Source organism: Mustela nigripes, chromosome 14 (assembly GCF_022355385.1).
Source record: "Mustela nigripes isolate SB6536 chromosome 14, MUSNIG.SB6536, whole genome shotgun sequence".
In the NCBI taxonomy this organism is placed as follows: Eukaryota; Metazoa; Chordata; class Mammalia; order Carnivora; family Mustelidae; genus Mustela; species Mustela nigripes.
The window spans coordinates 107,855,248-107,878,154 of record NC_081570.1 but is presented as its reverse complement, the minus strand read 5'-3'; the positions used below and the strand labels follow the sequence as shown (position 1 = coordinate 107,878,154).

At 43.0% G+C, this 22,907-nt stretch overlaps 1 protein-coding gene across 1 annotated transcript; it reads right to left on the bottom strand.

Moving 5' to 3' along the window:
* Positions 1 to 14,288: 14,288 nt before the first annotated feature.
* Positions 14,289 to 16,085, bottom strand: KPRP (keratinocyte proline rich protein). Its single transcript, XM_059377126.1, has one exon. It carries the CDS (start codon positions 16,083 to 16,085, stop codon positions 14,289 to 14,291), a length of 1,797 nt encoding a protein of 598 aa, XP_059233109.1.
* Positions 16,086 to 22,907: the final 6,822 nt, after the last annotated feature.

The window sequence follows — 22,907 nt, the reverse complement described above, 5'->3', positions numbered from 1 at the left end:
GGATACCTGGCTTCCTATGTCACTAAGTACTCCACCCTAAATGCCAGTTAATTACAAACTTGGGCTTCTTTGTTCATAAAATTATGCTACATAAATGTACCCATCAAGAAATCATAGGATATTATGTCATATCATAATTCCAACTTCTTTCAGTGTTGAGGGTCTTATTTCCAAATTGGGAGGATTATAAATTAGAAAAAGCAATCTTAAATCTATCTGTGGTGATGGTACAATAATTCAATACTGTAAGGTTTTAAGGGCGAGATAAACACGACACCAGGTGAAGTGGGTGCAAGGCAAGATTTATTAAAGGCACTCTCCGGTGAAGTTTCAGGGCTCAGAAGAAGGGGAGCCAGGAAAGTTGTGCCGGGAGGAGGTGGGCACCCTCATGTGAGGTTCCTTGACTCCAGAAAGGGGAGTGGGGGAAGTCGCACTGGGAGGGAGTTGTCAGGGGTCTTTTATTGGGCCAAGGCAGGGCATGGGCTCACATCCATATATGATAGGGTATTTGGTGATTGGAGGGTCTGGGGTGGGGGCGTCCTGATACTTCTGTTTCCTGCATAGGTATCAGGTTACCTATGGAGACATGATCTGGGCATACATAATTTTGGCGGGAGAGTCAAGAGTTAAGGAAAGGGGTGGAGGGAGGAGGTTGGAAGATGGCAGCCCCAGGGGGCTCATTTCTGTTGTTTCTCCTGCATTCCCAGAGCCTGCCCACCCAACAAATACCACTATGCAAACTTTGAAAATACTCCAGTCAGAAGTTAAGAGCTTAGCCTCTGTGGTACTCCAGAATCATCATGCCCCAGATCCACTGACTGCCCCTGCAGTCATTGGTGAAAAGTGTAGCTTCTATATAAACCAAATGGGATAAATAATATCTAATGTGAATCAGTTAAAAGAAAGGATTAACATTTTTCATTAGATAAATGAAACACAGACTCTCTATTGGACCAATCTACTTCCAGGTTTAGCGACTTTGGTTTAATGGGGTGTGGGGAAGTGTCCTCCATTTGTTCTTTTCTGTTTATTAATCCTCATTCAATCCGTAGTCTTCTGCTCTTTGCAGAGCTCTTACCCTTTGTACTAAGTTAATTTCTCTCTCCTCAATCACCAGCTCAACTTTAATATGAGAAACATGCAGGGAAGTGTCAGAGGACGGAACTGTGGGGGCCCAGGGCAGACTGCCCCCAAATACAGCATAATGGTAGATTGATTAATTCAACTTAAAGCTACTTAAATGACAGCCAGTACTAGGACACTCAGCCTCTCCTCTGTCCCCCTGAAAGCAGGAAATACTTCTTCCTGTGAAAAATACCCTCCCTGTAGCAGGAAGGGTACTACACCCCTTAGAGCAGAGAAGGCTATCTAAACAACTCTTGTTATTTTTTACTAATTTACCAGCCTGCCCAAACTCTGTTTAGAATCCTTTACTAACTGAAGCTCCCAAAGTTAAGTTTTCTTTGACTTGTTAAAATGTATAAAAACTGCCTGCCTTGGCCACTTCTTGGGGCCTCAATGTCATTCTTGGGCCTCCGTGCACATGTAATATCATAAACTTTGGTTTTTTCTCCTGTTAATATGTATCATGCCAGTTTAATTCTTACTCCAGCTGGAAGAACTTCTACTCTTGAAGGGTAGAAAAGAATTTTTCCAGTCCATCAAAAACAAGGAGTGCTAATCGGGGCCCCGATGACAAGGGAAGACAGAGCTAAGATCAGAGATGCTCATCTTTCCCAACACAAAAGGAAAAAGAGGCTGGAAAAAGATGGTGAGCAGATTATTTTATTGTTTTGTTATAGGGGGCTACGAAGGAAATTATCAGTGGAATGGCACATAGATAACTATCTGGGGTTCCCAGGGCAGGCTGCGGACATGGGATCAGAGTTCAGAAGATGAGTTTGTAAGAAAGGACACAGATTTCTAGATTTCAGGTAAGAAGAATCCTTGAGAATAGAGTTTGAAGTCTTCACTAAAATGTCTCAGCACCACAGGTAGACCAATGGAAATTGACATTGCCCCTTTTGGCCTCTGTTTCTGCTCTTCTTGGCTCAGGGTCCACTTTAGCAGCAGCAGCCTCCAGATTACTGACTGCTGCCCCCTCCACAGCAGCCAGAACCCCTTGAGGGCTGGCTGTAGCATTCTAAGCGCCTGAGGGCTGGCTGCAGCAGCCAGAGCTCTGGTGTCTATGATGGTGGGACCTGTGTCACCCATGGTTGCTCAGGCAACAGCCTCTACCCTCAGAGCTGCAGCAGCTACCACCCCCAGAGCTACAGCAACTGCCACTCCCAGAGCTGGAGCCACAGCTGCCCCCAGAGCTGACACTGCAGCAGGAAGAGACTGGGGGACACTTTGGGGGAAACTTTGGAGGTCACTTGGGGGCGGGACATTTGGGAGGGGGCTGGCACTGCTGCTGGTTCTGCTGGCAGGACATTTCGGCTGGTGGCTGGCGGAGTCAGGAGCTAAGGGAGAGTCACACAGAGAGTTAGACCCAGAGTTAGACCCAGAACACAGAGCTCCCACCCTTCCTGTTCTTAGCATCACTTCTAGCAAACTTATTTTGAAAGTCTTGGGATCAGATATGGGAAAATCATCTCTAACACTTTTATTACTCTTACTGGTGTACCATGTGCCTTCTTTCACAAAGTGGCATTTCTCACCCCATTTGGAATTTTGTCAACAGTATCATGTCCAAATATGTAAAGAAAGTCGATGCTAATTAATATTTCCTTAGTGTTGGAGAAAACACCAGTAAACAAATTTGTTCCAGGCCACCTTCCATTTTCTCACATCTTCAAGAATCTTGCAGACTTCTAGTGTAGGCACCATTTTAGCACTGAAAACCTCTTCAAGGAAAAAAAACAAAAGCATTCTCTCTTGGAAGGATTTCGGATATGTTTTGGTTTTGCAGAATATAGAAAATCATAATTGCAAAGGGCCTTGGAGTCAATTTGTCCCAACCAACTCAGTTTATAAATGAAGAAACTGAAAGGAAAAAAGGCAAATTCACTGTCCCAGTGCTAGTCACTAGCTTGTCAAGGTTCCATTCCCAGACTCCCTGACTTGTAACCCAGGGCTCTAATCCACATCGTCCTCCTGCTAAGGGCTGCATCCAAGGGAAGCCCCAGGGCTTCTCAACCCCTAGTTCCCACTGTGGACCTTCTTGTTGAAGTCTAAACAGATCCACAGGTGTCTCTGATTCTCTCTTCTGCTAAGTACCAATATCCTCAACACACTGTCTCTGCAACTGGGTCTGGCTGTATTTCGAAACTATATCTCTACTATGCAACCACAGCAACATAAGCTAGCCATCAATGTTTTTATTCCCTAAAACCAGAGAATACACTCAGCAACTGTGAACAATCTGCTGTTTCCAAAACTCTAGCATACAGCACACAAACCTTCCAAGTTACTCTTGGTCTCTTTCACCCGTCCCACTGTGGCCCTCCTGAGTCATATTTTTCTTGGTCCTCATTATTCCAAACACAGTCCAAGGCCTCGCCTGTCTTTGCTCTGGTCTGTGTGCCCTCTCTGGAAGGCTCTGCTCTTAGTCCCTGGGAACACTTACTGGAGCACAGGAAGCACTGGGTCTATCAACACCTCAGGAGAGGAGTGGTTAGAAGTGTTCTAGCCCCCAGCATGTGAGACAGGGCCCCAGTATGACATGACCCACCTCCTGCCACCCACATGGTCCCGTGACAGGTAATGACTGGCAGCTCTTCCTTTCCTCCTTCTAGGGACCTCAAGGCCTCCCCTCCCAGCTAGGAAAGTACCTGCTTAAAATGGGGACTGTGGTAGGTCGAAACGAGCATCCTCATTCCTGGACTCCTCTAATGCCTTTTTTCTGTGGAAGGCCTTCTATTCGTGTTTATGGAGCTGATCACATAACTCCTTCATTCTTTCCACCCTAGATAGTAATTTTTCACCTGGACCTTTGGGGTTTTTGTTTTGTTTTTTAGTTTTATTTAAATTTTAGTTAGTTAATATTCAGTGTTATAATTGGTTGCAGGTGTACAATATAGTGATTCAAGATTCAACACTTCCATACATCACTCAGTACTCATCACAATAAATGCAATCCTTAATCCCCTTCACCTATTTCACCCACTCCCCCCACCTCCTCCCCTCTGGTAACCATTAGTTTGTTCTCTATAGTTAAGAATCTATTTCTTGCTTTCTCTCTCTCTCTCCTTCTCTGTCTTATTTTTTCCCTTTGTTTGTTTTGTTTATTAAATTCCACAGATGAGTGAAATCATATGGTTTCATCTAAACTTTTGAATATACATGGCTTGGGTGAAAATCTGTATGTCTAAGTTATGGGAAATGGTGTGTATAGAACGCTGGCTGAGAAAATGGGCTTTAGGGACCATGCCAAAGTATTCAACTTCTTTGAACCTCACAGTACAGATCTTTTAAAGGTAGATAATTATAGAAATGCCATTTTTGAAGGATCTACATAAAATTTAGATGGCAAAGGGGAAGTAGACAAGATAGTATGTGGCATTTGGTGATACTCAGGAAGTACATAGACAGACAATAAAAGAGAGAAATAGATGTAAACATGGATTTTTACTGGATTTTTAAAATTCTATTAAATTTTTAAAAATTGATTATATTAGTTTTTAAATTTAATTAATTGATTTTAATTGATTTTCAAAATTAATTCTATTAATTTTTAAAAATTGAATTTTTAAGTCATGGATGCCTTTAGTAGCTACACCTTGCTCAAACTAAATTTACCATTTTTTCCTCCCATATACCTCAGTGAGTTTTGGTTTGACGAGTGTAGATCACGAAAGAGGTACTGAGGTGGGAATATTTCCCATAATGTCCTAAATTATAGCCTGAAAAGAATTCACAGTTTCTTGGGAGCAAATTGAAGGGAGAAGGTAAAATAAAAATGGAAAGGGTGAAGAAAAGGGAGCAGCCCAAGAGGTGGAATAAAGTACTACTTGAAGTGACACTGGTCTACTGACCATACCTAAGAATAGATACACTCAACATTCAAGTTAAAACTGTTTACATTTTTGCAGTATGAATTACCTCTGTTTCCATGCCCCAAAATGACCAACCGGGAATTCTAAAAATGAAAAACACTGTCTCCGAAAAATTAAATATGCTCAAAATTAAATACAATTTCAAAAATTTATTGGATGGTCTTAGTAGATTGTAAACTGCAGAAGAACAGATTGATGAACTTAACTTGAAAAACTGAATTGAAAAGAGGGGAAAAATACAAAACAATGAACAGATGAGTGGTAATTATTGAATGATAGCAAGTAAACCAAAACTCACATATTTAGAGTTTCTGAAAGATAATAAAGAGAATGGGGTATATATTTTTAAATAATGATCAATTTTCTAAATTTCATGTAAACTATCAAGATACAGGCAAGCTAAGTCTGAGAACCCGGAGTGGGTCCCACAGGATCAGCTGAGAGGATCTCTGGCTACACACAGGATAAAAATCAAATGCGAGCTGGAAGGAAGGGAAAGCAGAGTTTACTGAAAACATAAAGAGAGTGCAGGTACAGACAGAGTGTCTGGGAGACTCAAGAAGGAGAGTCTCATCTTTGTTCAGGATCTGTTGTACATGTCCTATCAGGTATAGAGGGACAGATTGGAACAAAGGTAAGGGCCCAGGAGTTATTCCTTGGAGTCAGGGGGTCTTGGCATCTAAGATGTTTAGCACTAGTGGGCTGGAATATTCATATGATGGCTTTGCCAGTTATCCTCACCTGGTCCTTCCTTAGATGTTATCTATTCTAAATAAATCATTAATTCCTTGCCCCTTAGGAGGAGGACATATACCATATGCATTCTGAGGCATGTATAAAATGAAGTGGTTGTGCAGGTCATAGCAAGAATAGAAGTTGGAAAAGGATCAAAAAGCAGAATTTTATGGAGTCCTTCAGTTTTCCTATCTCCCTAGGACTAAAAAGCTAATATAGCCCAAGCAGGATAAATAAAAAGGAAGCCAGTAAGTGGTACAGCATGTCCAGAAACAGGATACAACTTAGTTTTGGAAAAGAGGTGAAGGAGAGGAATTCTAAGGAAGGGTATCTGGGAAGATTTGTCAAAGAGGCTTTGACCCATGGAGGCTGGGTCTTGGGGGTCAGAGGACATTCCAGGGAGAAACAGCAGTGTAAGAATAGGTACAGGCAACAGGAAATTCTTGCTTACAGTGTTTTTCAGGTTGCCACTGGCAATCCTTAGCAGACCCAGCAGAGAGTTAGAAAGGAAGTACTCTGAGCTATTGGATAATATACCAAAAAATTATAATGACAGTCACAGCTAATCTACTCATAATCGTTGTTATAGCCAAGATAATCTACACTTCCAAAATGAATACTCAGTTCCCTAGATAAAAAAAAAAAAAAAAGTTTTTGTGCATCCTTGAAGCTGGAATTCTTTGCCTGTGCTGTGCTCCTGCCTTACATCAACAGAACCTTCTTATTGTTAATGAATGGGAGTCTTTAGAATGGAGGTGAGGGCAGGTGAGTATTCTCTGTGGAACTGAGAATGTCTGAAGGGCAAGGCCAGAGTTTCTTTCCTCTAATTCAATTGTTCTCATTAAAAGATGGTGGGTGGATTTTATACCCCCCAACTCCTATTCCATGCTCTCAGGAGGAAGCATTTACAATCTGCAGAGGACTTTAGTCATCACGGTTGGTGATGACTAAAGGGGGTTGTGTTTGATACTGTCATCTAGTGGGTAGAGGCCAGGGATGCTATTTAATATCCTACAGTGTGCTCCCATGACAAAGAATTATCACAACCAAAATGTCACTAGTGCTGAGGGTGGGAAACCCTGCTTTGCTGCAGGAGGATTGAGACTATGCTCACTGGAAATACTTCCAGGATTTCTGAATGAACAAAACAATCCTCTGAAGAATGTTGATGGGATGCTATGGAAAGATCTTATTAATTAAATGATTGCCCAATCCAGCCTTTTATCCAGGCTGGGTCAAATCAGAAGGCCTTTAAATGACTAAGGGCCTAATCTCAATTCAAGCCTCGAAAGTATTTCTGATTAAGAGCCTCCCCTCCCTGGTACTTCCTCTCCTCCTGGCTAACCTAAGGAAATATGCCATTGGCAAACTGGCTGAGTGGCATCAAAACACTGATGACCATTTATGATAGCAGCTCACCTCACTATCCTTGGAACCAACATTCACTTTGGCATCTGAGCAAACTGTCCCCCAAACCCTTATTCCTTCCAAATTCAGCTTCCTGCCTCAGCCATTTCCCACTACCCATCTCCCAGCCCTCTTCTGTCTTCCTTCCCATATCCCTTCACTCCTTCAATTCTGTCTCCTCCATGCCTCCTTTGACTTGCCCCAGCTGACCACATCCATTTCTGTTTGGACTTCCCCTCTACCCCCCTGCCTGTCTAGGCTTTGCTTGGGTCTGGACTTGGTGTCTGGGTCTGGACTCCCTTTGTGCCTCCCTCAGCTGGGCCAATCACCATCTCTTCCCTGTACTTCTCCCCTTACAGGTAAATATCTCACTGCAAAAGGCAGATATATTTGTAGTGTTTTATAATATACAAAGTGTATGTAACTTAACCTATTTAATCCTGTGTGACATAGACAGAGGTATATGTCAGCAGTATATTTTTATTTTAACCACATTTTATAAATGAAGGAACAATGGGTCAGGAAAACTGCCAAAGCTAAGACCTCTCTGCTAGTAAGTGGTGGAGCTGGGGTCCAGCTCATCTCATGATGCCTTTCCTATATCCTTTCTATTCCTGCATGCTAACTCATGGTTCTATACCCTTTTGGGCCCCCTTTTTCCACACACTGAGCTCAATCTTCTTACCCTTCTTATGCTTCTGTGATGCCTATATAATGTTATATATATATTTTTTTAAATATGTCCATTTTTTATCCATTTTCCTCTGCTGGAATATAAGTTCCTTGAGAACAAGCATCTTTGTCTATTTCATTCACTAATACATCCCAAGAATCCAGAATACTTCCTGACACATAGTAAAAACTCAGTATTTGAGTAAGTATTGAATGCAGGAGTAACAGTGCATTCCAATTCCACACAGTTCTGATTATTAAACTATACTTTTTATTTCTAGCCAGAAATGTACATCCATTTTATTTAAGCTCTGAATTTTACTTTTTCTGAAAGAAAGCCTTTCAAATAATGGAAGGGAGAGAGCAACATGCTATTTCTTTGAAAAAACATTAGGGGCACAAGAGTGGCTTAGTCAGTTAAGCATCTGACTCTTGATTTTTGCTCAGGTTATGATCTCAGGGTTGTGAGATGGAACCCGAAGTCAAGCCACATGTCCAGCCCCATGCTGGGCATGAAGCCTGCTTAAGGTTCTCTCCCTCCCTTTCCCTCCACACCTCCTCCCTGTCTAAAAAATAAAATAAAATATAACATTATTCTTCCTTCCACAGGAGGGGAGACCACATTTTGGGAGAATATAAGCTTGGGCTTGGATTCTAGCATTATCAGGTCTCAGATGTGTGACAAGACAATTTAATTAGCCTCAGTAGATTTGTGTGTGTGTGTGTGTGTGTGTATGTGTGTGTGTGTGTTGTGTGACACTGTCTATAAATTGGAGCATAGTAGAGTCTTTTTAAGTTGTATGAGGAAGGAGGTAAGATTCTTGTCTCAGGTGGTGGCTGATGCATAGTAGGCTGACACATCATCCTCCAGCCTCACTCCCATTGGACCACTGTCTGGACCAAGCAGAGCAACACTATTTTGACTAACTATGAAGAATAAAAACTCATCACCATGTGCCACAGACAATCTCACACTTGTCCTATGCTAAAATTTTTGTCAACCAAACTTTTCTCTGTATGTGTGGCTCTGCATACACTCATCTTTTGCAAGTGCTATAAGACCTTTAATTTAAACTCAGAATTTTACCTTTATCTTAATTACATTTTATCTTGTCAGATTAGGTCCATTATTCTAACCCATGTTGAAAGATATGCTCTTCAATCTTCCCTCATAACCTGAAGTCACTTGAAATTTTAGGTCAGTTTCCTCTCAAGTCTTACTCTAAAATATTGATAAGAAGTTCATTACAACAGGGTAAAGATGGAAGTGTTTGGAACTAGGAATGATGGTCATGTAAGGAGATAAGGAGGAAATATTCCTCCCTCTGTTGTCTGATGTGATGTCTCTCTTCCTGGAATGCTCTTCTCTTTCCTCCATTCATTAAATAACTGCCACCTGCCTTTCACACTTCAGATTGTAAGCACCTGCTCTAGGCACTTGAGCTACTTAAGTGCCCCTCTTGTGGGTTTCCATGGTGCCCTGTGCCTCCCATGTTCAAGCTCTTATAAACTCTATAGTCTCTCAGATTGCAAGTGGGCAAGATGCTGTCTGCCGAACTCACCATTGTATTTCCAGGACCAAGAACAATTCCTGGCAGATAGCTAGGTCTCAGTAAATCTTTGTCAAATGAACAGATGTGTTAATATAAATCGATAAATGGTTTTCTTCCTGACAGATATAATATTGGTGAAAGAGGAAAGATGTTAACCCAGCTCAGGGTTCCTATGACAAGATGTAAGGAACATTATGCGAGGCTTTGTTTGGCATAGCTTGGGTTATTCTTAGCCTTCTAGATACTTTTCAGTTTAGTCTTCCAGGTCAGGAAGCTTCAGTTTTTAGAGGAATGAATTTGATGGTTCCTGGTGATGGGGAAACACATGGATCATCATGCATCACCCTCTCTTCCTAACTAGTTTCAAGCCACTGGCACGTGGATCCTCTGGGATGTCCAACCAGGCCAGAAATCAGGAGTATGCTATGGCTGGGGACCAAGTCTTGTTCACCACCTGGATATTCTCCTATATGTTGTATACACTGTCTGTCTTCTTATTACTACTGTCTACCTATCTATTCCATTATTAAGAGATGAACTATTCCCTTATGCATGACAGTTCTATTTGCTTATTCATTTAGGACTATTTTAGACTATAGGACAAACTGCAGAATGTGAAATGCCTCCCTCATGATGTTTAGGTAATGCCTAGATAAAGGAGAGATATACCAAAACTAGGCCTAACTTTTCCCAGTAAGAAATCTGTAGTATATGTCAGACAACCCCCACTCCCTCAGCTATGCATAAGAACCTAATTCTGGGTATTTGGAGTGGCAGTGGTTGGGAATTTAACTGAGAGAAAAGCAGAGATTCCTTGGTCTTCATGTGCTCCTAGGCTGAAGAGTAGAAAATTTGACTCTCACATAGGGTAATTACATAAAACTTCTCATAAAAAAACAGTTAGTGGTCAGCCCCATTTTTGCCACCATGTCCACCTCCTTCTCATGCTGTGGTCATATGTGTGCAAATTTCAATTCTCCTCATAGATATTGAGTAAGCTCACTCACACTCCTGGGTATCACTACAGCAATGCTTTCTATCTCAACTGATCAGAATAATTTTCAAATGGAGGCCCCAGATTCTCTCTCTAGAAATTCACTTTAAATAGGTCTGGGGATGGATTCTGGGGTCCTGTGTCTTTAAGTGGGTTGGTCATTCCACTCTAGTGTAATGCCTGTGACAAAGAGCAATTATAGCTAACCCACCTGTTCTGGAAGGAAATTCTGAGAACAATTAGTGCAATTCCCTCATTCTATAGTGAAAATGCTAATCCCAGGGCAGGAGGCTTTTAGAAAGAGGGAAAAGATAGAGAACTGCACACAGATATAAGCAGGATTGCAGGGTGGGAGGCATGTTCTTTAGACCCAATTTCTTTTACATTCACTCAGACTAACTAGTTCCTCATCTTTGGAAGCCAGGTCTTCATACTAAATGGCAAGCATAGGAGTCTGGCCAACCTCTGCTTCCTACTATTTGTAATTTGCCTGATGCACTGGCATTTCTGGGCAACAATCTGCTCACCCGGAATGGAAATCACACTATGCAACCCACGCACTGCTTCAGATTGTTAGTCTGATATTCAAAGAGGAGTTTCTCTCACAGATCTTTGAGCACCTTTAAAAGGCTTTTAATAAATAGTCTTTTTTATTCTGGAATTCCAATCCCTGCCCCTTCAGGTTTTGCTCAAATTATTGTTACAGAAGGAAAAGGCAGAACACTTGGAGGCAGGTCATGTGTGAAAGGATGGAGGGTGGGAAGTGGACTGGGTGACTGGAAGGGCTGTCCAAAACCAAGGCTGAAAGACCATAGAAAATCTTAAACCATGCTCCTGGAGTTGCAGCCCCATCACTGCATACATTTTAGAAGCCCCAAGCTTTAAAGCATACAGACTAATACAGCAGACCCACACTCCTGGGCACCTCTTTCCTCAGAGCTGCCATGGATGGGTTGCAACTTTTCACAGGTGGCCTACCTAGAGGCTCATACCTCAGCATCCTGTCATGAGAGGTGGGAGGACCCAATTCAGACTAATGCTCCAGGAGTGAGGAGCCCTCAGCTCTGAACCTCTCTGGCTAGAGAGATGGCCCTGAGGCCAGCTGGTGCACAGCTCTGGTCTGTGAGGGAGTCCCAGATCCTGCCTGACTCACGCAGAGACACCTCTATTTTGCCATCATTCAATCTCTTTCCATATCCAGGCCTACTTATCCTGGGGAACCAGGGTCTATCTCTAGAGAACAATGCATGTCATGGGACATTGTAATCAAAAGCCTGTGTAGTGAGCTGTACCCTGAACCTGAGGTGGGGTGGTGTTTCCTAGGAGTGAATGCCCTTTTCTCTCATCCAGGTCTGTGTTTCTTCTGTGTCCTGAGGGGATGGACTGTTTGCCACTCATCCTCCATACAAGAGGGTCCTTGTTCAGGGGTATGCTTGAAAGAACAAGGGGAGAGATGTAATGAGAATCCCCATCTGGGTCTTTTAAGCCTCACCCCACCCCACAGAGGGGACTAAGTGATGGAAAAGTAGAGGTGCCCCATAGGAGTTATTTGGGCCCTGCCAAACCCCTGGGGAATTGTGCCATGGGGCAGATGGAGTCCTAGAGCAGCCTGGATTTGAAGAGAAGAGGCTAAGGTAAAACTGGTGAAATTAACATGCCCAATAAAAGTATCTTAGAAAAATGACTGGGTTGATACAGGAAATACCTCCGGAAAAGGCAAGGACCATAACTGACATGAAGGATGTCATGTGTAGCAGAAAATAACATAGGCTTGGAATTGAGTCTGGCTGTGTGGCTGTGACCCGTGTGCTTAGTTTTCCAGCTCTGCAAAATGGTGAGATAATAATGCCTGTGTGATGGGCTGTTCTTAAAATTGAAGAAGATACACACACACACACACACACGCATATACACACACACACACGCATATACACACATACACACACACACATATACATATACATATATTCATGTTCTACCTGTGTAAGGTATTTTACTAAGGTAGTAACAACCAAACATTATTGGGCATTAGAAACACCTACAGGGCTGGTTAAGACCTGGTTTCCAGGCCTCACCCCAGAGTCTCTGCTTCAGTAGGTCTGGGGTGATGCATGGGTGATGTATCTTTGTCACAAGGTCCCAGGTGGTGCTGATGCTGCTGGCCCAGGTACCACCCTGAGAGCCAGTGCTCTAGACTATAAGCTCTCTGAGAACTAAGAAGAGGTATTTCTGTCCCTTGTACCAGTTCCTACCTCATGGGTAAGCAATGAATATTTGTTAGTAGGGAAAAAAAAATGAATGAATCCACATTATATGAATGACTTCACATAAAATAAAAAAATGGACTTCACATAAAGAACTTCAGTTTTCCTCTGCCAGGTGTCCCTTGGGTCTCTGCCTCTGACGCTGCAGCACCTGATCTCTGGGACAAGGAAAAGACATTCCAGAGCCAGGCCATAGATCTGTGGTGTCCAACTGTGGAGCTGGATCTGTGAGTCCAGGCCAGAGTCACCCCCTGCTGTCCTCTTAAGAGGACCCCCTTTATTCTCTATAGACCCTGGTGGCACTGTAACCCTTGGGGAAAGGCTCTCCGCAAATGCATTCATTATGCAGCACCCATCTTATAGGCAGGGAGTGGCAAGAAGAGGCACCCTTCTCTCTCCTGCCCTCCAAACCCCCACCTTCATCCTGCCAAGACCATTTATGCCCAGTGGGATTCAGGAGTGATGGAGGAATGCAAAGACAACCTTGGAAGTTCCCTTTTCTATGATGTCAAAAAAAAAAAAAAAAAAAGAAAGAAAGAAAAGAAAAGTTCTAATAGTTTATTCTTACAAAAGAAGGGGGTACCCTGTGTGGAATACCACAGAGAACTTCCAGTTCTCCTCAAACTCCCCTCCCCCTCCTGACACCCAAAGCTGGGTGACCTGCCCAGATTGAGGAGCAAGAGTTATTCTTCTTGTCCCTCATTCCTCCTGCCTTTTCACCCAGCTTCTCCCATCAGATGCTAGTGGACTCCCATCAACACTAAGTGGAGACAGAAAACCCACAAGGCAACCCGACCAGTTAAGGAAAGCTCAGATCACAATAAACTCAAGAACTCAAGGTACAGAAAACTCAAGAAAAAAAAAAAAAACAAATAAAGAAGCTCATCCCAGAGTGTCAGGAAGGGTAAAAAATAGGCATTATGCAGGACTCAGACTCTGAGGATATCATCTTTATTGTTACATGGCCTCAAGCTGTCCCAGATGCTGGGTTTGCCTATTGGGATAGATCATGGCTCAAGCTGCCAACCCACATGCCCTTGCTGAGCAGCTGCTTGCCCCAGGAGAAGCATGGGACTTAAAGGATATTCTCACTCCAACTCAAATAGGAGGTTATAACCTACTTGGGCAGGAAAAACAGACACATCTTAAAAGGGAAATAATTCAAGAGAGGTTGCAGGGCAGTTACCAAGTGGCTGGTATAGACAATGCAATGAGTTCTAGGAAGTCAGTGTAGGCTCCTGTGGGTAGGAACAAACAGAAAAGACTCCAAGGAAGATATATTGAAAGATGGGCTGGATTTCAGAGGCTGGGCATAGCAGAGAAGTGGTCCATGCAAGGAAGGTAGGAAGTGAGCAGAGGCTTGGAGTCAGGGACACCTAAGGTATATTCTGGAGAACATCCAGATGTGCCCTGGTAGCCAGACTGGTTTGGCTAGAACTGAGGGTGTGTACAGGGGAGGAGCCAGATGTAGGCTGGAAAGGTGCCCAAGATTAAGGTGTGGATCCTGAGATGGCATGCAATGCAGTTTGGACATCATCTCTGCATCAAGGAACCTCCGACTGTCTTTGGAAGAGATGCACAGAGAACATGTTGGAAATTGAGGTTGCTGGGAAAGGAGGCATGACATTTTCAGGGCAGGAGGCAGGGATGTCTCAACCATGCTTCCTTAAAAATAAGCACCCTTTGTTCCAGCAGAGGAACCTCCTTTCACTCCAACACAGGTGCCTCCTTGGTCTCCACAATCACTGAAACCCTGTGGCTCTGGAATCCGATCACAAGGTCCAAAGCTGTCACCACTTCCTTGCCACTGGTTAGAACCAGTTGGGCCACAGCTGGGGGCCTCGGTGTCCAGGCGGCATGGGCTGGACTCATGACAGCCTAGGTCTCCGGGGCATGGGATTGCATTTGGTCCTGAACTTGGGCTGGGATAGCATCTAGGCTCCACACATGGCTCTGGGCTTGGGCAGGGTGCTGGAAGAGGAATTGGCTCTGGAAGTGAGGAAGGTTCTGGGTGCTCACAGGGCTGTGGACATGGACGTGATTCGGGAAATTCACGCTGCACTGATCTGGGATGTGGGGCTGCACACGGGGCTGGATGTGGTTCCGGACACAGACAGGGTTCTGAACGACGCCGCAGTGGAGGACATGGATGGAGCTCTGACCTTGCACGTGGCTCTGGGCGTGGATATGGCCGTAGAGCAGGACGTGGACATGAACGTGGAGCAGGAAGCGGGCATCGCTGCAGTGATCTCTCTGGACTCTGATCCAGACGCCGGGTTGGACAGAAGCTTGGGAGTGGACGAGGCCTCAGCTCTGGGCAGGAGGCGCCCCAGGAGGGTCGTGGGGCACAGCTCTCAGGGCAGCGTCTGATGGGAGGAATCTGAACCCGACACTTTTGTGGGGGCACCTGCCTGGGGCAGCACGGGGAGGAAATCTCTACCCGGCACTTGGGACCACATCTCCTAGAGCAGCCTGAAGTGGGATCCTGAGGACAGCCACTGCTATAGATGGGCTCAGAGCGACGTGGTGGGGTGCAGTAGTTATAGGAACTTGAAGAAGATGCTGATGGCAAACAGCTGCTGTAGGGCTCAGACCTTCTTGGAGGTGAACAGCTGTGGTAGGAAGGCTGCTGCTGGCGAGGAGGGAGGCATCTGCTGGTGCTCTGGGAGCGACGCTGGACAGGGAAGCTCCCGTAAGACTCTCGTGTCTGGCACTGAGGTGCACAAGTGCTAAATGAAGCCCGAGACTGACGCTGAGGGGTGCAGTTCCTGTAAGAAGTCCCCGATTGGAACTGTGGGTTACAGGTGCTGTAGGAAGCCCCAGATCGGAAATGTGGAGTGCAGTTGCTGTAGGAAGCGGGGGACTGACGCTGCGGGGTGTATGTGACTTGGGATCCCTGATACGGGCACTGGGTTGAGAATCTTCCCTGAGTCTGGGAATCTGGGCTACAAGCCACATAAGTCTGGACAGGCTGAGGAGCTGGACAGGGTACAAAGGTCTGGACTGGGCATTCCAGGTAACAAGTTTCTGTATAACAAACGGGAGCACATTCTACATAGCAGGTCTGAGCAGGGCATGGAGCTTCACACTGCACATAGGAAACCTCAGGCTGGCATGGGCCCTGGCATTGAACACAGGAGAATTGAGACTGACATGGAGCCTGGCACTTCACCTGGGTGGTCTTAGACTTACTTGAAGCCTGGCACTTTGCTTGTGCGGTCTTAGACTGACATGGAGCCTGGCACTTCACCTGCATAGTTTGGGACTGGCTTGGAGCCTGGCATTTTACCTGGGAAACTTGAGCTGGGCATGGTGCAGGACACTGCACAATTTGCCTCTCACAGGGGACTTGGACTACCACCTGACTCTTGGCACTGGGGGACTGGGAGGGGTTGAAGGAGGAATTCTTCACACAGCACTGGGGGAGCGACAGGCAACACTGAATCTGCTGCTGGTCACACATTGTTCTGATGCAGGTAGGTGAGTGAGGCCTGATGGTAGAAAGATCAGTGTCAGGAGGATGAGTTGTTAGGGGGAAGGGTTTAGGACCAAAGGGAAGACACCCTGCTTCTTCCCTGTACTTTCATCCCAACTCAACCTTTGCCCTAGAACACTTACTGAGTTAGATGGACCCAATATTAGTCACCACTGCCCATGAGACCTCTCTTGGATCTACCAAAGGACCTAACTGAAGTCCTGATCTGAGAGAACTTCAAAGGCACTGCCAGGGGTGCAGGCATCCAAGGTCTCCCCCTGGAGGGGTGGGATACCAGTGTCCAACACAAGAGGTTGTTGAAGACAACAGGATTCCTTGTCCTAAGTGTCAGGAAAGCACTCCACAGAAAGGTAGAAGTGCTTCTAAGGCTGAAGCCTAATGTGGGGTCTCCACACCCACAGGAACTTGGATATCCTCATATACGTGCACTGGCCACACATGTGCAAACATGTAAAAATTAGCATATGGGAGCATGCATTCAGGCACCATCTGCACTAAAAACATCTACTGGATGTAAAGGATCCAGTCAGTTATTGGGCAGCTCAACCCCAACATAAAATGTTTATTTCTTTACGTTCAATCTTTTTAGCTACATTTGTTTAAATGGCCCTCGTGGACATATGCAAAACACACACAGACAAAACACACCTACCTTTGGAAAGACTCAGAACAACCATGAAAACTTGCCCAGGCAGGTTGCTATTATAAATCGCCTGAAGTGGGACAATTTACTGGCTTCACAAATATTTTACCCCAGCCCCTCTTAAAGTCAGGGAATGACTGCCTAAGATGGGGGTAACCCAGAAAGTGCAAGATTCCTAAATCACGAGACTGACATTCAGCCACACATAAACCCCTACACAGTGGAAGCATTACAAACATGACATGGGGAATGCAGGTATACTCTCTAACACTACATTTATCCAAGCAGAAACAGAGCACAGTATCCATTCCTCTGCCTTCCCTAAATTCACTTGTTCATACACAGGCAGCCCAGTGACCAGCACAGCATGGTAGCTGATTTAACAATTAAGTCATCCAACAAAACACTTCTCAATAAGCTCCAGAAATACCGAAAATGAAAGGCAAAACCTTCCATTCTCCATTTATAGAGAGTATTTAAAAACACATGCCCTTAGGGAAAATAACCCCCCTACATACAACTCTTCTCACAAAGTGTAAATTACTAATGCATCTTTTCCAGGGAAAGAGGTCCTGATGTAAGAAAATGGTACCTGAGGAGGAGGCCACCATTATCAAAGGCAAATACACTGACTTCAGATCCTCAGTTCTTCACACAAACTCTGCGGGTACTTTTTTTATAAAAAAAGTCTACCAGATTTTTCTCCTCAGGCTTATGTACCTCTCTTCCTCTACTTGCAGCTCCCCGCCCCTCACTATGCCTCACCCTCGTGAATCTAGGCATCCCCTGAAATGCACCCTTAACCCAATCCCAGGACCCAAACCCTAGACTCACCCTCCTCACAGCAAGCAGACATTCAGGCTGAAGCATCTGGACAGAGAACTGTCTTTATATATAGGGGGTTCTGGGTCTGGCTTACACCATGAGACAGCTGGTTGGCATCTGCCTGGCTCATCACCCAGGTTGACATTCCGGCAGGTAGTCTCCTCCCTATATGCCTGTCCTTGCAGTCACCTACAGAATGTGGGAGTGTCCCACTTCAACGTCAAACCTTCTGGACCATGAGGGAGCAGATTCTTGTATTCTTTACCCTTCTTAACCCTATCGGTTTCTTCTCCAACCCTAGGAGAACTGGTGATAGAGGTGATAAGGGATGGCAGAAATATCATCTGCTCTAAAGGATTATTCCAAGCCCCTGAATTCTCCTTATGTCATATTCTCATCAGATAAATGTAAAAGAGGAAAATTTCCCTAATTTGGAGGAATTAAAGTCACCTCAAAGATACAACACTACAGAATGAAGAAAACATGGTCAGACCTCAAGCTAACATCCCAGGTTGGCTGCTCACAGGTGGGTTACCTTTAAAACCAACTGAATATTAATTTACTCAACTGAAAAATGAAGATAATTAAATTTCCTTTCCAGAGTTTTGTGGGGTTAAGGCAATTATTTTATAGAAAAGCATCCAGCCAAGAACGATACTCAAAATATCCAACATCTATTCAGAGTAAATGCTGATCATAAGCAGCAAGGCACAGCATTTATTCCTACTCCTGAGCTGAGCAACCTGGTAGCTTTACAGCAGATGCTCAGTTAATGCTGTAGAGTAGTCCTTGAAGACAACATAGTGCAGGACAGAAGTAATAACCTGGCATCCTATGTAGCAGTCCAGTCAAGATGAGACATCTTTTTATTTTTTGCCCACGTAATTTTTGTTTATATAATTTAGTAATTAATCATTAATATTTAGAAATAGAGAAATTATACTTAAGATTCTAGACATCCAGCTTTCCCTCACCTATGATCTGTCATAGTAAGCCTAATTTCCATAAGCCCAATAATTAATAGTGCCCCTCCTAGATAGGGTATATAGTTTTCGGCTCTACATCTACTTGCATATTCTACAATTCTCCATCACTCTATAGTATATATGTGATGCAATGCAAAGAATAGTGATTTTTATTATTTTACTTATTCTCTTATTTTTCTTTGGTGAGATTAAAGGGAAGTTAAATAATCCTTCTGCCTGGATCATTTCACTTTTTTAATGTAACCTTCCAACCTTTCTAGGTATTAAGATTCTAACCAAGCTTGTGAGCATAGACTTTAGAAAGATTTGGGATTGAATCTGAGCTCTAGTACTTGCTAGTGGGTAAAGCTACTTAACCTCCATGAGCCTCAGATTGACTATCTATACAGTGGGAATAAGAAAAGAAAATAAGAAAAATAAAAGGAGGAGGAAGAAGGTGAATAGGAGGAAAAAGAAATAAGAAGAGAAATAAGGAAGAGGAAGAATTGGAAAAGCCATAGGATTATCATGTGACTTAAATGTGATTTAAGTGATCTAAACTATTTAGCACTCAGTTACACATTTAGCTCTCAGGGTTTTAGTTTCCTCACATTAAGATGGGAGTGAAAATACTTCACTAGGTTCTCATGAAGATAAAATCAGATAATGGGTATGAAAGTGCTTTGTGACCTACACTACACATACCAGTCCCTCCTATGGACAAGTTTCTGCCCTGGTCCACCTGACTTTAGAGTCCAAGTTCTGGGTCCCAATACTCAATTCCAAAGGGGGTTTCCAGATATCATTTCAAATTTGGGTAGGATCATAGATTTTCAGAAGGTCAAAGCAACAAGGATCCCCTGGAATTTTCCAGTCCTACCTGGTCATTCTACAGATTAGGACTCCAAAGCCCCGAAAGATGAATCTCTCTGGGGCTTAAAGCTAATGGTTGGTTGTCTTGGAGAGATAAGACTCCAGGTAGCTCTAGTCCCAGATCAAGACTTTTTCCACTACAACAGAGAAAGTAGTTCTCTGAGCACACAGTTTAGCCAAGGTACTCTGAACTTGTATAGCCTTGGGCTTGATTTTGGCCTAGTAGTTATTCAGGAAATCAGTGAAAAGGGAAAACTGAAAACATAGACCAGCTGGTCTCACCGGAATGTGAATTATTGAATCCCAGAGTCTCCCTCACTCATCTCTTGATAGGATGTGCACTTCCTGATGGGAGAATCTCTTTTTACCTTTTTCATCATTGTATCTCTAGATTCCTGAATTAATATCAATATGTTGATGGATGGGTGGAGAGAAGAATGGAAGAATTGCATGAAATTGGGCTTGTTTCATACATCTTAAACCACTGGAGAATGAATTAATACCGTCCAATCCAAAGACCAAAAGAGCACTGTGACTCTTGTTACTTCCTGCTGCTCGCATTTTTAGAGAGCAGTGGGAGGAGAGTCATGGAAGAGAACCCTGAGGGTAAGTCTTACAAATGACCAGGAGCTGGTTTTCAATTATCTATAGATAGATGGGACTATTTAGAAATATAGATGGTGGCTTAAGTGGGTAGGAGAAGAATCAATGAAACAAGATGCGATTGGGAGGGAGACAAACCATAAGTGACTCTTAATCTCACAAAACAAACTGAGGGTTGCTGGGGGGTGGGGGTTTGGGAGAAGGGGGGTGGGGTTATGGACATTGGGGAGGGTATGTGCTTTGGTGAGTGCTGTGAAGTGTGTAAACCTGGCGATTCACAGACCTGTACCCCTGGGGATAATAATATATGTTTATAAAAAATAAAAAATTTAAAAATAAAAAAAAGAAATATACATGATTAGACATATAACTATATAAACCTAGGAATAGGTTATAACAATGTGGTGATTTACAAAATTGATATAAAGATATCAAAAGAGAGCCGAATAAATAGATATGTACAAAACTGATAAAAATAGAGATAAATATAATAAAATGTAGACCAAAAGAGATGAGTTAGAGATTAAAAATATGTAGAAGTATAAAGAGTACAAGCTGGGAGTGAAATAGGTCATGTCACAGAAGCACAGCATATATGGATTCATTAATTTAAAAAGATGGAGGCAACTCAAAAAGCATGCATAAATCCAGAGATAACTGAGCACTTGCTATATAACTGTCACTTGGCTAAGAATTCGACATATATTAACTCTCTCCATCTTTAAAATAGCCCTGGTGGGGTACAAATTATTATTTTATATCTGAGAAAATGAAATTCAAAGCTGTAGTAATTTGTTCGTGGTCACAAGCTTGGAAATGGCAGAATCAGGATTCAAAGCCAAGTTTTATAGAGGTAGAGGCTCAGGTAGTAGATCTACAATGAGACAAAATTACCCTGAGTTACAGATATTTAGAGAGGCACTCTATGCTTTGTTGTACTATGAGACATTTTTTAAGAGTTATGATCCTCTGGGGCCCAGGCTTCCTGAACCTTAATGGAATTCACTTAATGGAATAATACTGTGTGTTAGGATGCCTCGATCCTAAGAGCTAGAATGAATACTTACCCTCTCTTTGCAAAGATGTATGTTTTTAAACTGATTTGATAAAACCTCTGCCACGTTCTTCTTTTCAGTTGAGTCCCCTCCTATCACTATAATAGCTGGAGGTTCAGGGACTCATGCCTGAAATGGATGTGATATTTTCCATCTCAGATATCTTTCAACCTTTCCATATAAATTATGAGTATCTTGTGACTGCTACCCTCAAGAATTGAAGTAATCAGGTTTTCACCCTATCACCAGGGTACTACTCAGTCTCCTCCCAAACCCAGTTTCAGTGGATCAGATGTGTATTTAAACTACATAGTACATATGTGTCAACTAGGGTAAAGGTAAAGGCACAAAATACTATCATAGATTGTCACCAAATTGTTGTTTAGTGGATAAAGAAATAGCACCTCCCTGTGTCAGGGAGAACAAAGAAAAGTTAATTCTAAACAGAGCAGAAGATCTCCCTGGTTCTGTTGCAACCACCTTTAACAAAGACATTAAAAATAAAAGAGGAAGCAAGCACAACAGGGATGGTGAATGGGAGCATCAAAAGGACATACGAGGAGATATAAAGATGTAGAGGACACAGAGAGAGGCTGGAGTTGGAAATGTATGAACAGAAAATGTGTAGAAACCAGGGAGTAGGTATAAGACCCAAAATAAAGTTATAAATCTACTTTCACTCTTTTTCATATTATGCAAATTTGATAAAGTTGTCTCAATTAAGTTAAATAGTAATATGTGTATGTTTCCTCAACAGGATAAAAACTAGGTTAGACAAGTCATACTCCTGCTTATACAGATAATTGGGGGCCTCTGAAAGGGTAAGTGACACACTCGTATCATCAAACAGTAATCCTCTGAGTCTAGTACAGAACTAAACCAACTACTCTTTTAATCATAGTAAACTCAGACAGTTGACACCATGGTGAATGGACAATCCTGCTTCATCAGATGCTCAGACTTGTAGAGTGTAATCAGTGTAGCATTACTGTGTTATCAATACCTAGTGACTTAGAGAAGTGTGAAAGATGTTTGCTGGCAAAGATACATCAAATGCCAGGCTGTCTTTAGTTACAGAGAACCACATCCTACTGCTCAATAATGTGCTCCCAATGTAGGTCGGTGCTTCATGTCTGATTCCATTTCTCAGAATTCTTTCCTCTGCTCAGAGTACTGTGTCCTGACCCTTTCTCCCCACCCACCCCATTCCCCTGTGTGCCAGTCATCTGCTAGGATTTGTATCACATTTAGTCCAACTCCAAGGTCTCCATAAGCCTCACTTAGCTCTACTATTACCATTGTGCCGGTGAAATGAGCCACACTGGGTCCCCAACAGTTTTCTTTTATGGTACTTACAAATAATGCACAGATTCAGACCTAAAAATACAGAGAACAAACAGAGCTGTCAGAGAGAAGGAAGTTTAGGGGATGGGAAAAAATGGGTGAAGGGGAGTGGGACATATAGTCTTCAAGTTATAGAATGAATAAGTTACAGAGATGAAAGGCACAGCATAGAGAATATAGTGAATGATTCTGTAATAGTGTTGTATGATAACAGATGGTAGTTACACTTTTAGTGAGCACAGTATAATGGTATAATGTACAGAGATGTTGAACCCCTATATTGTACATCTGAGACTAATGTAATAGTGTATGTCAACTGTACTCAAATAAAAAAAATTGAATCTCAAAAAAAGTGAAAAGATAGCCTACAGAATAGAAGAAAATATTTGTAAATCATATATCTGAAAATGGACTTGTATTTAAAATATATAAAGAACCCTTACAACTAAATAATAAAAAAGATATTACAATTTAAAAATGG